Below are 12,802 nucleotides of genomic sequence, written 5' to 3' on the forward strand. Positions count from 1 at the left end.
TAGCCGAAATTTCTATGGTTTTTTTTAACTTCATAATGTTAAAGTTGTCACTGACATATTCACCTAACTATTACGTTACTTTAACCTTTGGTTTTCTTCAGTGAATTTCTAAGGTTTGTTTTAAACAAAAACAGAACTTTATATTACACCTATATAATATTACTTTAACCTTTGGTTTTTTTCAGTGAATTTCTATTTTTTTTAGCATAAAGTAATATTTAATTAAAATACATAAAGCCAACCCCCCGCAACACACGGCCTTCGGCCAGGCCCTGCGGTCAAAACCCCAGCGGGCAGCCAAACCCACACTGCTCTGCCACAGCATAAGGTTGGCCTTTGGGCCTAGAGACTCCATCCAGGACTGAATACAAAAAAAAGGGGAGGGAGGCCACTTGGCCCCCATTCCAAGGCTTACTAGGCCGGAATACCATCCCCTGGGGCGATACCAATAGAAAAGGGGAAGGTGGCTGCATGGCTCCCTCCTCAAGCCTCATTAGGCCCTGGGGACCCCATCCCCCAAGGCTTTATGTATTTTAAAGGAAAGGGGGCACATGGCCTCCATATTAAGCCCTGCAGACCCTATTCATCAGGGCCTTGTTGTTTTATTTAAGGAGAGGGGTCACTATCCCTGAGCCTATTAAGGCCCTGGGGAGACCATTCCTTGGGCCTAGGTGGGCAGTATATACCTCCCCCCCCTTTTATCAATTTTTTTTTTACATGTTTCAGGACAGGGGACTAAGTTCCTGTGTCCTGCAGTGGTTGCCAGCAACATTTATCTCATGTTTCTGGCAGCCAATCAGAGCGCTTGCTCCCCATGGAGTCTGATTCCCAGAGGAGCGAGATGGCCCAAGGGAAATAAAGCTGACTGGGCCAATCGGAATGCTCGATTTTTTAAGTGGCGCTCCTGTGAGAGTCTCTCTATACTCTTGCGGACCCAACCATCCCGGTATCTATAGATATACACCAAATTACACAAAGCCCAATCTGCGTATCAACATCTAGCTTTCTGCTAAATTCAATCCGTTCAGCAGTTTTTGTGGTAGCCCTTCTTAAAGAAGCCTAAGAAAAATGCAAAAGGATTTTGCATTTTGAGATCTCCCTTTTTTCTCGGCCCCTGCTTGATAAATCACTCCAAACTTTCCATGCACAAACTAGTCAAAAGTAACACCTTTTTGGAAAGGTTTGGGGAGATTCTTCAAATAGGGCCAAAGTTATTAGCAGTACAATATTTGAAATCCAAAAAAACGCTCTCCCTGTTGAACGGTGGACCTAACTATAACTACCCAGTCGCGACTGCCACTGGGATATATTATATATATATATATATATATATATATATATATAATTATATTGACACGGTCGATCATACCATCTTGATCGACCGTGTCTCTGCCATTGGCATTGAACAAAAAGCTAGGGCTGTACTAACGTCATTCCTTGCCAATCGCACTCCGTCGGCTAAGTTGGGTGAATTTTATTCCCTGTTTTTTTCCCTCCCATGTGGAGTGCCTCAGGGATCTTCCCTAAGTCCGACCTTATTCAATATCTATGTGTGAGACTTGGAGAAGACCATCAAAACCCATGGGATGAGGTTAACCTCGTATGCCGACGACACCCAACTTGTGCTTGCAGTCCACAATGATGAATTAGAAGTGGCAGCAAACTTTCAAGAGGGGATGCGAGACATCAGTTTCTGGATGTCACGCAACTGCCTGAAGTTGAATTCCGGCAAAACGAAAGAAATTACCTTCGGGAGCTTATCTCCCAGCTGGTCCCCAATTTGGTGGCCAACTGAGATGGGATCCCCTCCGCAGCCTGTCACTAAGGTTAGGAATTTGTGAGTGATGTTTGACAATAAGCTCTCATTTACACACAATGTAAATGCGGTGGTCTCCTCATCTTTTTTCGCCCTCAAAATGATTAAGAAACGTCTTCCTTTCCGTCCTTGGAGCGCAGGAAAAATTCTCATGTGTACATTGGTCTTATCCAAGATCGATTATTGCAATGGCCTCCTACTAAATACCCAGGAGAAAGTTTTGAACAAATTGCAGTTAGTTCAATACTCAGCAGCCAGAATACTGTCAGGCACGCCCACGTGTACATCTATTTCTCCTGTAATACGCCAGCTCTATTGGTTGTCGATCAGGAACCAAATTAAATTCAAGGCACTATGTATTGCATACAGGGCAATTAACAATTCTGGCCCTGAGTTTTTAAGAAAATCATTATGCCTGTATACCCCCAAAAGATCACTGCGCTCCTCCTCAGCCCGACTTCTAACTGTCTCACGTACAAAGAAGTCATCATGGGGAGACATGTTTTTCAGTTGCCACGGCTAAATTGTGGAATACCTTGCCCCCTTACATCATGGCCAGCCCCTCCCTTCTTAATTGCAGGAAGCTAGTAAAAACGTGGCTTTTCAACCAGTAATTAATTATTAACAGCTCTCTCTTATATATATATATATATATATATATATATATATATATATATATATATATATATATATATATATATATATATATATATATATATATATATATATATATATATATATATATATATATATATATATATATATATATATATATATATATATATATATATATATATCCTTGTTCCTTGTGCACTAGCCTGGCGCACTCTTGAGCGGTGCCTGTCACGGCGGGGGTGCTCCTGTCTTCGTATCCAGCTTCACACAGTTAATGGGTAATCGTACCTTTCCACACAAGACATCACTCACAGGGGAGGAACTCTCCCCCATGAGTGCTGTCTTCTGTGGAAAGGTACAATTACCTATTGACCGTGTGAAGCTGGATATATATATATATCTGGGTAACTCTGTGATCAAGACCTGCGGTCGAAACGCGTAGGTGGATGGGGCTCCTTGAGTCTCTTGAATAAAAAACCCATACTTCGGCAAATGGACGAGTGCAGACATTATTTTCTGTTTTGGTGAAGGATTATTTGTGGGGACACGTTCATCCCTGCTGTCTGGCACCGACCGATACAAGCGTGCACCTTCTAAGGAACAAATTGGTGGTTAATATACATATATATATATATATATATATATATATATATATATATATATATATATATATATATATATATATATATATATATATATATTTTAAAGCCAGAAGCAGGAGTGAGAAAATAACGAGAAAAGATCTTCTTTTCAAACATGACAACCGAGAACTGAAGATTATTCACGGGGTTCCATGCATACCACACTAGACTCCGGCAAATACTCTACAAACATTGGAATTCCGTTAGGAATTACCCGGTATTGGGCCCTACCTGTCCCATAGTACCCTCTATCAGTTTACAAAGGGCTAAGACCATGCGTCAACAGCTGGTACAAAGTGCACCAGCTATAACCAAACCCCTAAACTGGTTACAAACACCTAAAGGATTTATCAAGTGCAGTAGGTGTAAAGCCTGCAAACATGGTGCTAACACAAAATCGGTAAAAATGCCATTCAGACAGACACCATACATCATCCGTGGCAGTTTCAATTGCAAAACTGATTTTGCAATATATATATACTGCAATGCACATGCAATAAACTCTATGTGGGAAGCACCATTCATCCAGTGCACATACGCATACTGCAGCACTTGAGGGCTATAACCAATGATGACCAGGCCTATCCTGTAGGGCGGCATATCAACCTATTTCATGCAGGTAAACCCCAAGAACTCTCGTACTTTGTCTTTGACAATGTACCAAAAAAGCAGAGAGGAGGGGATAGGCAGCTGGCCCTGAGAAGACTGGAGTCGAGGTACATCATTATGCTCCGCTCCAAAATCCCACACGGGATGAATGCTGATGAAGCCCTCAATGTACATTTGTAAATATTTTTCTCAATAGTTTCTCACTAAGCTCTTATCCAGTCCTCTTAGCATTCGAGTTTCTTCTGGCTTTTTCTTAATTTTGTTTTCTTCACATTAAGATTGTCCCCTTATCTACAACATCACACTAACCACTAGAAACCAGGAGGACCACAACATCTCTTACACACATAGTATTCACATACACGGTCCAGAGACCCAAAGCCCACTTGGGCATAATTATCAATACCCATAGCATCGTCCAGTACGCTTTATTGGCCCCACTAGGTATCTACAAGTCTACTGACTGTCGCAATTGCAATACAGATCATGAATTGACATTTCGAGCATGTCCCCCTGGAGACAATATTCAATGTTTTCAGAGGCCCCACAGTCGATGCACAGTTAGACACCAGTATAGTCCTACAACCAATAGGATTGTCTACTGTAAAGCTAGGACACAGGCACTCGTGTAATTCAACAAACAGAATAGCTGGACATCATTTCACGGAGGCTAGACAGTATTAATGCCAGTGGGGGCCTAGCTACATAATAGGGAGAACACATTGCTATGGGAACACAGGCCTAGTGCAACAGTGCTTCAACTAAGCAGCGCAAAAAATGGGGTAATCAAAATGTTTCATTATATATTTGTTCTGATGTTAACTACAATTCTGAGTGCCTTGATCCAACTCAATTGTGTAATTATCATTTTACATGTTTTACGTTCATTCTGTTTTCTTAAGTTTGAAACTGCATTATAATTCAAATTCAGCCGGATAACATTCCTATGTCTATGGCTGACTTTGTGGTTGCCTAAGCAACCAAGGGAGAATCCATTTGTATATATGTAGAAGCATCCAAACGGTGCTCAGAATGCAGTGACCAGGGCGGTTATACCGCCGAAACGCGTCTGACATTGTAACTATGGAATAAAAAGCTACCTGTGTCATCAAGTATCATGGAGTCGGTGCCTGTTTTGCGTACGCTGTCAGGATGGAAAAAAAAATAAAAAATATATATATAGTAGCAAAATGTAACACTGAAAAATGTAAAACATTCTGTAAATGTGAAAGCAGTTTACATTGGTGGCTTAAAATTAATAGTATCCTTTGCATGATCTGTGGAAGCAGTTCAAGTAAAAAAACAGAATCCATGGGAGCAGCACAACAAAACTGGATCTTTTAATGGGGTATGCTTTCTCTCCGTTTACCATGCTACAGAGGGCTTTGTTGAAGATGAGGAGAGACAAATGCCAAATAATTGTAGTAACTCCATTTTGGATGTTTCAGGCGTGGTTCAAGGTGTAATGAAGTTGGCGATACAGGAGCCTTTTTTGACTCCAGTGACATTTGCACCGAATAAGCACAAATGATCAATATATCTAGCAGCACCCCCAGAAACACAAGCCCAGAAAGAAAAACATTTAACTTGCACAACGTTTAAGTAAGCAATAATACATTTTGTAGCCTGTTATGCCAGAAAGTTGACTGCAGGTTGTACATGTAATACCTAAAATACCCTAAGCTGTGATGTAATATCAGTGTAAGGCAATGAAGTATAGATGTTGAATGTATTTCACAGTCACATGTGGATAAAATCCTGAAGTGTACATCTGATTCTTTCTACTGAAATGGAAGGAATGTGCAACATTAGGAACCTTTCACAAGTTATTAATGGTATATAGGTAATTTTCCAGCCTGATTTTGACCCTGCTGCTAATGCAAAATGAGATACAAATGATTTATGCACATTTTTAGGTCGTGCCTAGCGCAGCGCACATGCGCTGCTCTAGGAATCACTCTGGCATTCGAGCAAGCTCGTGCTCGAACTAGTGACATTTCATTGGCCTTTGCGTGTGACTTTCAAAAATTAAAGCACACAATTGGCCAAAGGCAGTGTTTGTCCCACCTTTTTCTTAGAATGTTGACGTCTACGGCCTAGACCTTGCGGTTATGAGTGGAGCGAGCAGCGTGCCAGCTGCATTCCTTGAATTCCTTGCAGCGCACGCACGCGCGCACCACTCGCGGGCTTGTTCAACTCTACATTTAGGTTGTTTTCAGTTCCTGCCTTACACCGGCGTGCAGAGCAGACCCTCTGACTGCCTTTGCTTTTCTACATTTCTTTGTGTCATCATATTTATCTGATCGCCGTTTAAAGACGCCCCGCTCCTGTCTGATCTATTTTTGGATTGGCTTTTTTTTTTTTAAGCAACTGCATTTGACATGTTTCCACAAATCACATTGTCCTAAGTAACTTTCTTTGAATGCCAGACATTATTAAACGTTACATGTATTTGCATGTTTATTCTAGCTTTATTCGGATTTTGTTTTTTTTACCATTGGCATTTTGTTCCACATTCTTTGTTGCATGGCACAGACTCTTCAAGCCCTTACAGTGGAATCCGTGTGAAGCATTTTAAAGCAGCCGCCAGCTGACACAGTTCAAATCGGCGGAATACTGTTCAGCTCCATCTGATAAACGTGGTCCAGAAATGAAAACATAACTCGCAGTTCCTCTAAAAGGGCTTTCTGATGTAGCCTGTTCTGTTGCAATGTAATCCAGGGGAGGCCTTTAAAGCGGTCTCGGGAGACCGCACCCCTTCTTGTAAAATAACGAGGTCCGGTCACGTGGTTGCTCGGGGCACAGTGCACTTAAATAAAACAAATCCCCTCCCTCGGCGCACTTCACTCCAAGAATACAAATACACAATTCCGTAAGTGCTTTTTCACTCTTGCATAGCGACCTGAGCATGTAAACAAGAGCACGAGCAGGCCGGCTGAGTCACGGTTCACCCAGAGCAGGCTCCATCGTCGAGAGAGGATGTGCCCGCACCCAACTCTCCTCTTTGTGCCGGAATCGGGATTGACCCTGCAAACAGTAACGCCTGGTCACCATTCACTTCTGCCTCTGCACTCCTGTTCGTGAAATGGCCCGAAATTGTTCTCTGTGTGTTGTCTTCCGGCCCTCCATCTTAGAGTACCTTTGAGACAGCAGGCTTCTGTTAAGATTTCAGAGTGGGTACGCCTCTCAAAGTAGTCTTTATAATGTGCTGCACAGATAAACACTTATGCGGTCCCAAAGGCGAGACCTATTGGCTATGCCAATGCTTGTTAACAATGATGCCTAACCAGAAGTCAATGCAGGTTTTTCCACTCCTGAACATGCATGAACTACGATGATTGTAGGTCGAATAATGTGCTCAGTAATGTATTTAATACTTTTTGTGCATATTTTTCTACATATTGTACACCAGTGTCTAAATCGTGTGTAGATTTTACCTAAACCTCAGCGCCAGATACTTTTGCTCCACGGTTTGAACCTTTGTGCTCTCTCTCCCACCTTTAGGTTTAGTGTGATAATGCTCTGTTTCACGTCTTCTCTTTCAGCAAGTTTTGTAGATTTTCACATAACATCCATTCAGAGGGCAACAAGGCTGTGTTGAAGGCCAATGATATCAGCAACCTCAATGAGAAGGAGCTGCGCGTTCTTCTACAACTCAATGACCCCTCCTGTCTGCCTGAGGTGAGCTGCGCAAGCTATGGGTTATGTGCACTGTTTAACTCATGGATGCTTAAAACTAACCTTCTGTGGCTTCTTGCTCTAGGAGGTAACCATTGTGACCTGCATTGAGATACTACTTTTAGTCTAGAACAGAGCAACAAGACAACAGCAAGCATTGATTAAGTCAACTATTGTGACTTTTCTAGAGTTAAACTGATTCTCAACTTTCCGTACAGCACACAGAACATGTCCAACATGGGCAGCAGCAGTGCCCACCTCTTAATACACAGAGAACAGCTTCAGGATAACAGCAACAACTCTCATGCTGGGATCACCCAAGCTTTAATTTAGTCAGCAGCAATGCAAGCTTCCTTTTGCTTAAAACAAGAGTAGTCTTAACAGCAACGCTGGAAACTTTACTCCCACAAAGAAAATGTACAACGTAGCCAGCAGCCTCTAGAGAACTAGTACTGTGCGACATGGGCAATATATGTTTCCTTTACTCCCAGAACAGGTGCAGTATGAGTAGCCGCAGTAGACACTTCCCTTACACACAGAAAAGAGAGGTTTAAGGGTAGCAAAAGTGCCATCTTTGCTCTAAACAATGCAAGAATAGGAGGGACAGATGACATACCCTTACCCTACTGACAACTGCCCCCTCAGACCACTCCCTCCTGAAGCATGCCCCCCACTGACACGCCCTTCACACCAAAACCCCTTCTCACTTATGTCCCAGCTTACACATGACATATCCTTCATTTCTGCAGCCTTACACAGTCTCTCTGCCTTGGAAAGTGTAAACACCTCTTTCAATAATATCGATTGTAGGTAAGAAGTAGTAAATGCAAACAAAATATATGTGAACTTGACAAATGATGCTGCTCTGCTGCCCCGGGGAAGGGCATCAACAGTGATCATCAATCATCATTATCATACACAAAACTGATTACTTATAAAGTGCTGCTACATAGGAGAATATTTGGGAGGAAAGGTGTGTCTGCAGCCTGCTGCAGGAAGGACTGAGGGCAGGTACGTGTGGGTTCTGCTCAGGAATGATCATGCAAGGGGCAGGTATTGGTGGGGTTCTGTTGCTGGAGGGAATGTAGAGGGAAGGACAGGTAGAAGCGGGGAAGTATCTATGCTTAATTTAAGTCAGTGGTTGATGGTGGGGTCCAGCACAACACCAAGGGCCATATGTATCAAGGAACCAATTTGAGATTCTGTAATAGTGATTTTTAAGAAATCGCTATTTTAGAATCGCAAAATGGTATGTATCAAGAAAATCGCGATTTTTTAGCGATTTCTTGATATTCCTTAATTGCGAATTCGCAATTAAGGAATACTTTCCCATTCATTTCTATGGGCCAGGAGGCCCATAGGGAGGAATTGGAATTTTTTCTCAATTTGCGATTCGCAATTTGCTCATCGCAAATTGAGAATAATTTCAAGGGTGCAGGGGTGTCCAAAGGACACCCTGTTGCACCCCTGAAATAAGCATAGGTGCACATGTGGTGCACATACATGCCATAAGGGCATGTATGTGCGTCACATGGCACTTTGAAAAATGCAAAAATGTGCATTTTTCAAGGAATTCGCAACTTACCACCAACTAGAAGTTGGTGGTAATTTGCGATTCCTTAAGGCCATTTAGCAAATTTTTTTGGCTTCTTACATTGCATTTAAGGAATCGCAAAATTTGCGATTCCTTAAATGCAATTGCAAAATAGGGAGTCGCAAATTTTGCGTTTCCTTATTTTGCACCGGATTTTCCTTCATACATATCATTTTGCGAATTCGCATTCGCAAAGGCCGAAATTCTGCGAATTTCGGCCCCAAGTCTCTCATATCTCACAAATAGTCATTGGTCTTGGGCTGATTGGGGTACCCTGAAGATTGGGGTACCCTGAAGATTGGGGTACCCCGAAGATTGGGGCATCCTGAAGGTCGGGGCACCCTGAAAGTTGTGGTCCCCTCTGGGCCGCAATAGCCCGTACTACGCCCCTTACATTGCCAAAAGGGGATACTGTTGATAACTTGCTCCGCACTTGGCTTGCCTGCTGCTGTGATTGGCTGTATTAAATAAGGGTGGGGCAGACAGGTCAAGACTATTACTCAGCCACTTAGATTTGGCATCACAGAAACAGATCTACTATGTCATATGCAGCGATTTCAGGAACAGGAAGCAGGCAGCCAGGCTCCCTCCCCTAGAGTGACCATATGTCAGTATTTTTCACGGACTACCCTGAATTTGTGTGCCTTGTCCGTGAAGATATGAGTGGTCAGCTACAGATGTAATACTTGCACATTGTTTTCCGTTCAGTTTACTTTAGAACAAGGTCAGTTGCTGTTGCTTTCATTGTTCTGACAAAGAAGGTTGTTTGTTTTTCCAAGGCATGGTAATGATAGGCTATTAGCAGCGATATGATTGTGTTTGCATCTGAAAGCCTATCTCAGCCCTCTCACCCACTACACTGTTTAACCCCTTCGCTGCGGGGGTTAATTTCCCGCTGTGCTGGGGAGGAGGGGGGCGCGCACGGCGCCCGCATGCTCATGACGAGATGAGCTCATCATGAGGCACGGCGCTCCTGTGCTCATGACGAGCTCAGCTCGTCACAGGTGCATTACCTACCGTGGAACGCTCAGCACAGCAGGGGAATTATCCCCGCATGCGAGCGTCCAACGGCTCATGACGAGCTGAGCTCGTCATGAGCACCGGAGCGCCGTGGCTCATGACGAGCTTAGCTCGTCATGAGCATAGAAGAGGTTAACCCTTGACTGCTTACAAGACAGAAAACAGTGGCAAAGCCAATATGTCTCCCCTGTGAAAGCGTTTGGCTTTTGCAATGAGTTTTAGTTATTCAGTACAGCAGCACCGCTGCAGTGCAGGATGACCAGAAACCTCTTAAAGTGCTATTACATGGCCAGTGCTAATGTGCTTCTTTGTTGTAATAAAACATAAAATGGGATAGTGGGTTGGGTACGAGACATCAGAGAGGGAGAGTGTTAGAGAAGGACGGGGTAGGGAGGGAAGTAACACAGGAGGCAGTGGAGAAGCACGCATACAACAGAGGGTGGGCAGAAGGACTTGATGTTGGCTGAAATTTCAGAACTGGCCGAAGGTGTTATACATGTCATGAAGCCACTTGTCAGCTACATTTCAAAATTATACAGAGTATGTTAATCCATTTCAAATAGTTTGTTTGATGAGTCTTCAATCTTTCATTTACATCATGCATTTAAACAAGCATTGGCAATACAATCATTTTGTCTTTTGTGTAGTAGGAAGTTTTATACTGATCTTCACAACACAATAAAAGTACAACATGGACAGCTGCTGTGAAACCTCTAAAACAAGGAATAAGTAAAGGACAGATAGAAGTAGCAGGAGGAATATCACACAATTCTCTCGCACATACAGGATAGGTACAACATAGGTAGCTAACACACTAAAGAAGGGGAGAGGGGATTTAAAGGACACCTGTATTATTTCCCTATACAGACATAAAAATACAAAAAGTTCAAACCCCTTGACTAAACATCCTAGACCTCTTAGGGAATTGCCAAACATTAATGTCATTGGTGAACATTGATGAACCCTCATCTGTCTAGTGTAGTATCTTTCATCAGTGTTTCCCACATCTGGCACTGGAAAGCATTGAGCGTACTACTGTTCGCTGGCAATACAATCTTCTAATTGTGAGTTCTCGTATGTCAATTTATATTTTCCCTTTTTTAAAACTGTTAGACCTGTATTAAAATTATGTGAGTGAGCTAAAAATGTTTTTAATCAGCATCTCTCCACCAGAAAATATAAAACAGGAGGATGAAGCATTTTAAAGGTCTCCATTGTTTTTTCATAAGATGAATCAACAGCAATAGAGTCACCGCTTCTTCGTAGAACAGGTACACCTAGGGCAGAAACAGTGCAACATTCCCTCCAGGTACGAGAAAGGCAGCAGCAACGCAAACGTTTGACACCACAGGTCACTGGCACATTGGACAGCAACAGTGCAAACCTTGCTTCCTCACAGAACAAGTACAGCATGGCAGGAGGAAAGCACGCTTCTGTCTCTCACAGGAGGAAGCAAGTGCAGTCTTCCATTCTGTGCAGAACAGGTCCAGCTGGGCATTAGTGCAATCTTTCATCACATACAGAACATGTTCACTTAAGGCATGGTTGACGTGTAGGTTACAGACAGACCTCTGCTGAACTTACTGAGAGGAAGATGTAGATGGAGGAGTGATTGAATTGTGAGTTCTGATACCATTCTCACTTAGGTTATTTTCTACGTCAGCATCCTGAAAGCCCTGCTGCTGTCACTCAGATACCTGCTACTTGAGTTGATTCTTTGGTTTTCCATGTATTGAGAAGTAGGCAGTACCTAGCAGGTCATTTCTATTTGTAGCAGCCTCGCTACACCCTAACAATGCTCAATATGAGAACACATGTGCCAACCTCGTAAAAGGTTTGAATGTGTGCTCATACCAGGTGCTGAGCAGACAAGTCCCTGTGTCAGTGCTGAACCAGTTCGAAGTATTGAAGGCCGCCATTGATTTTAAACAGTGTAAAAACTCTTTAAAGAGCGGTAACTACTCCCTAGGCTCCTGCATGTGTGGGCAACTGAAGAGAGAGAATTGGAATAAATGGACAAGTCTGCTTGTTCTTCTCTCCAGTCAGACACCCACAGAACCACAGAAGGAACTGGAGCAAGGCATGGTAGGTGGTCTTCAAAGAGTTGCACATAGACACCCTATAACCACCTGGCAATAGAGCAAGCGTCTTGGACACATGAAATCTCCCCTTCAGAATATATACTACAGACTGAGGAGAGAAGTTCATTTAAATTCCTGGGAATTTTTCCTCTTTTCCAAAATCACATGAGCTTTTCCACCACATCCTGATGTGCTGTACATCCCCAGAGAAGCAAACTGTTTTCTCTTCAACTTGCTATGTTTCAGTGCATCAACACCATCAAGTTACTTATAAATTTTATTTAAAGGCACCCATTGTATGCTTATTTAGGTTAGGCTCCTGATGTCTGCCTTTACTTTGTATTACAAGATCCTATTTTTGAAGAAAAACAGAGCTCATCAATATTTTGCATTAAACACTCATTTCTGCATTGAGATGCTCCATTATTTATTGCATAGCAACCAAAGAGCTTCCTTAAATTGTCTTCCAGAGGCAGTGACCTCCTGTCCATTAAAACTTAAATTAAGCTTAATGTCCACTGTTGCGAGGTAATAGTGCACTGTACTTTGTTTGTTGGTAATCTATGCCATTTGCATAGATAACCCAGTGTACAATCGTGCACTTAGTTGCGGGTAGTGGTGCCCGGTTCTGAGGGTGATGGTACAGTTTGCCTCTTGTTATAATTAAGTGGGTTGTGAATGGTGGGGCAGTGTTCTATGAATGTTAGTGGTCTGTGCTATATGTGGTGGTGAGTGAAGCTGTTGGTGG

At 42.7% G+C, this 12,802-nt stretch overlaps 1 protein-coding gene across 1 annotated transcript in view; it reads left to right on the forward strand.

The window, feature by feature from the left end:
• The window catches only part of LOC144807640 (protein mono-ADP-ribosyltransferase PARP12-like), a 190,040-nt gene that overhangs the window by 64,973 nt on the left and 112,265 nt on the right, over window positions 1-12,802 (forward strand). Inside the window, exon 3 of the mRNA XM_078673266.1 lies at window positions 7,227-7,362. Coding sequence (XP_078529392.1) covers window positions 7,227-7,362 — 136 coding nt within the window. The remainder of the gene's footprint in view (window positions 1-7,226; window positions 7,363-12,802) is intronic.

Source organism: Lissotriton helveticus, chromosome 1_1 (genome assembly GCF_964261635.1).
Source record: "Lissotriton helveticus chromosome 1_1, aLisHel1.1, whole genome shotgun sequence".
Classification (NCBI taxonomy): domain Eukaryota; kingdom Metazoa; phylum Chordata; class Amphibia; order Caudata; family Salamandridae; genus Lissotriton; species Lissotriton helveticus.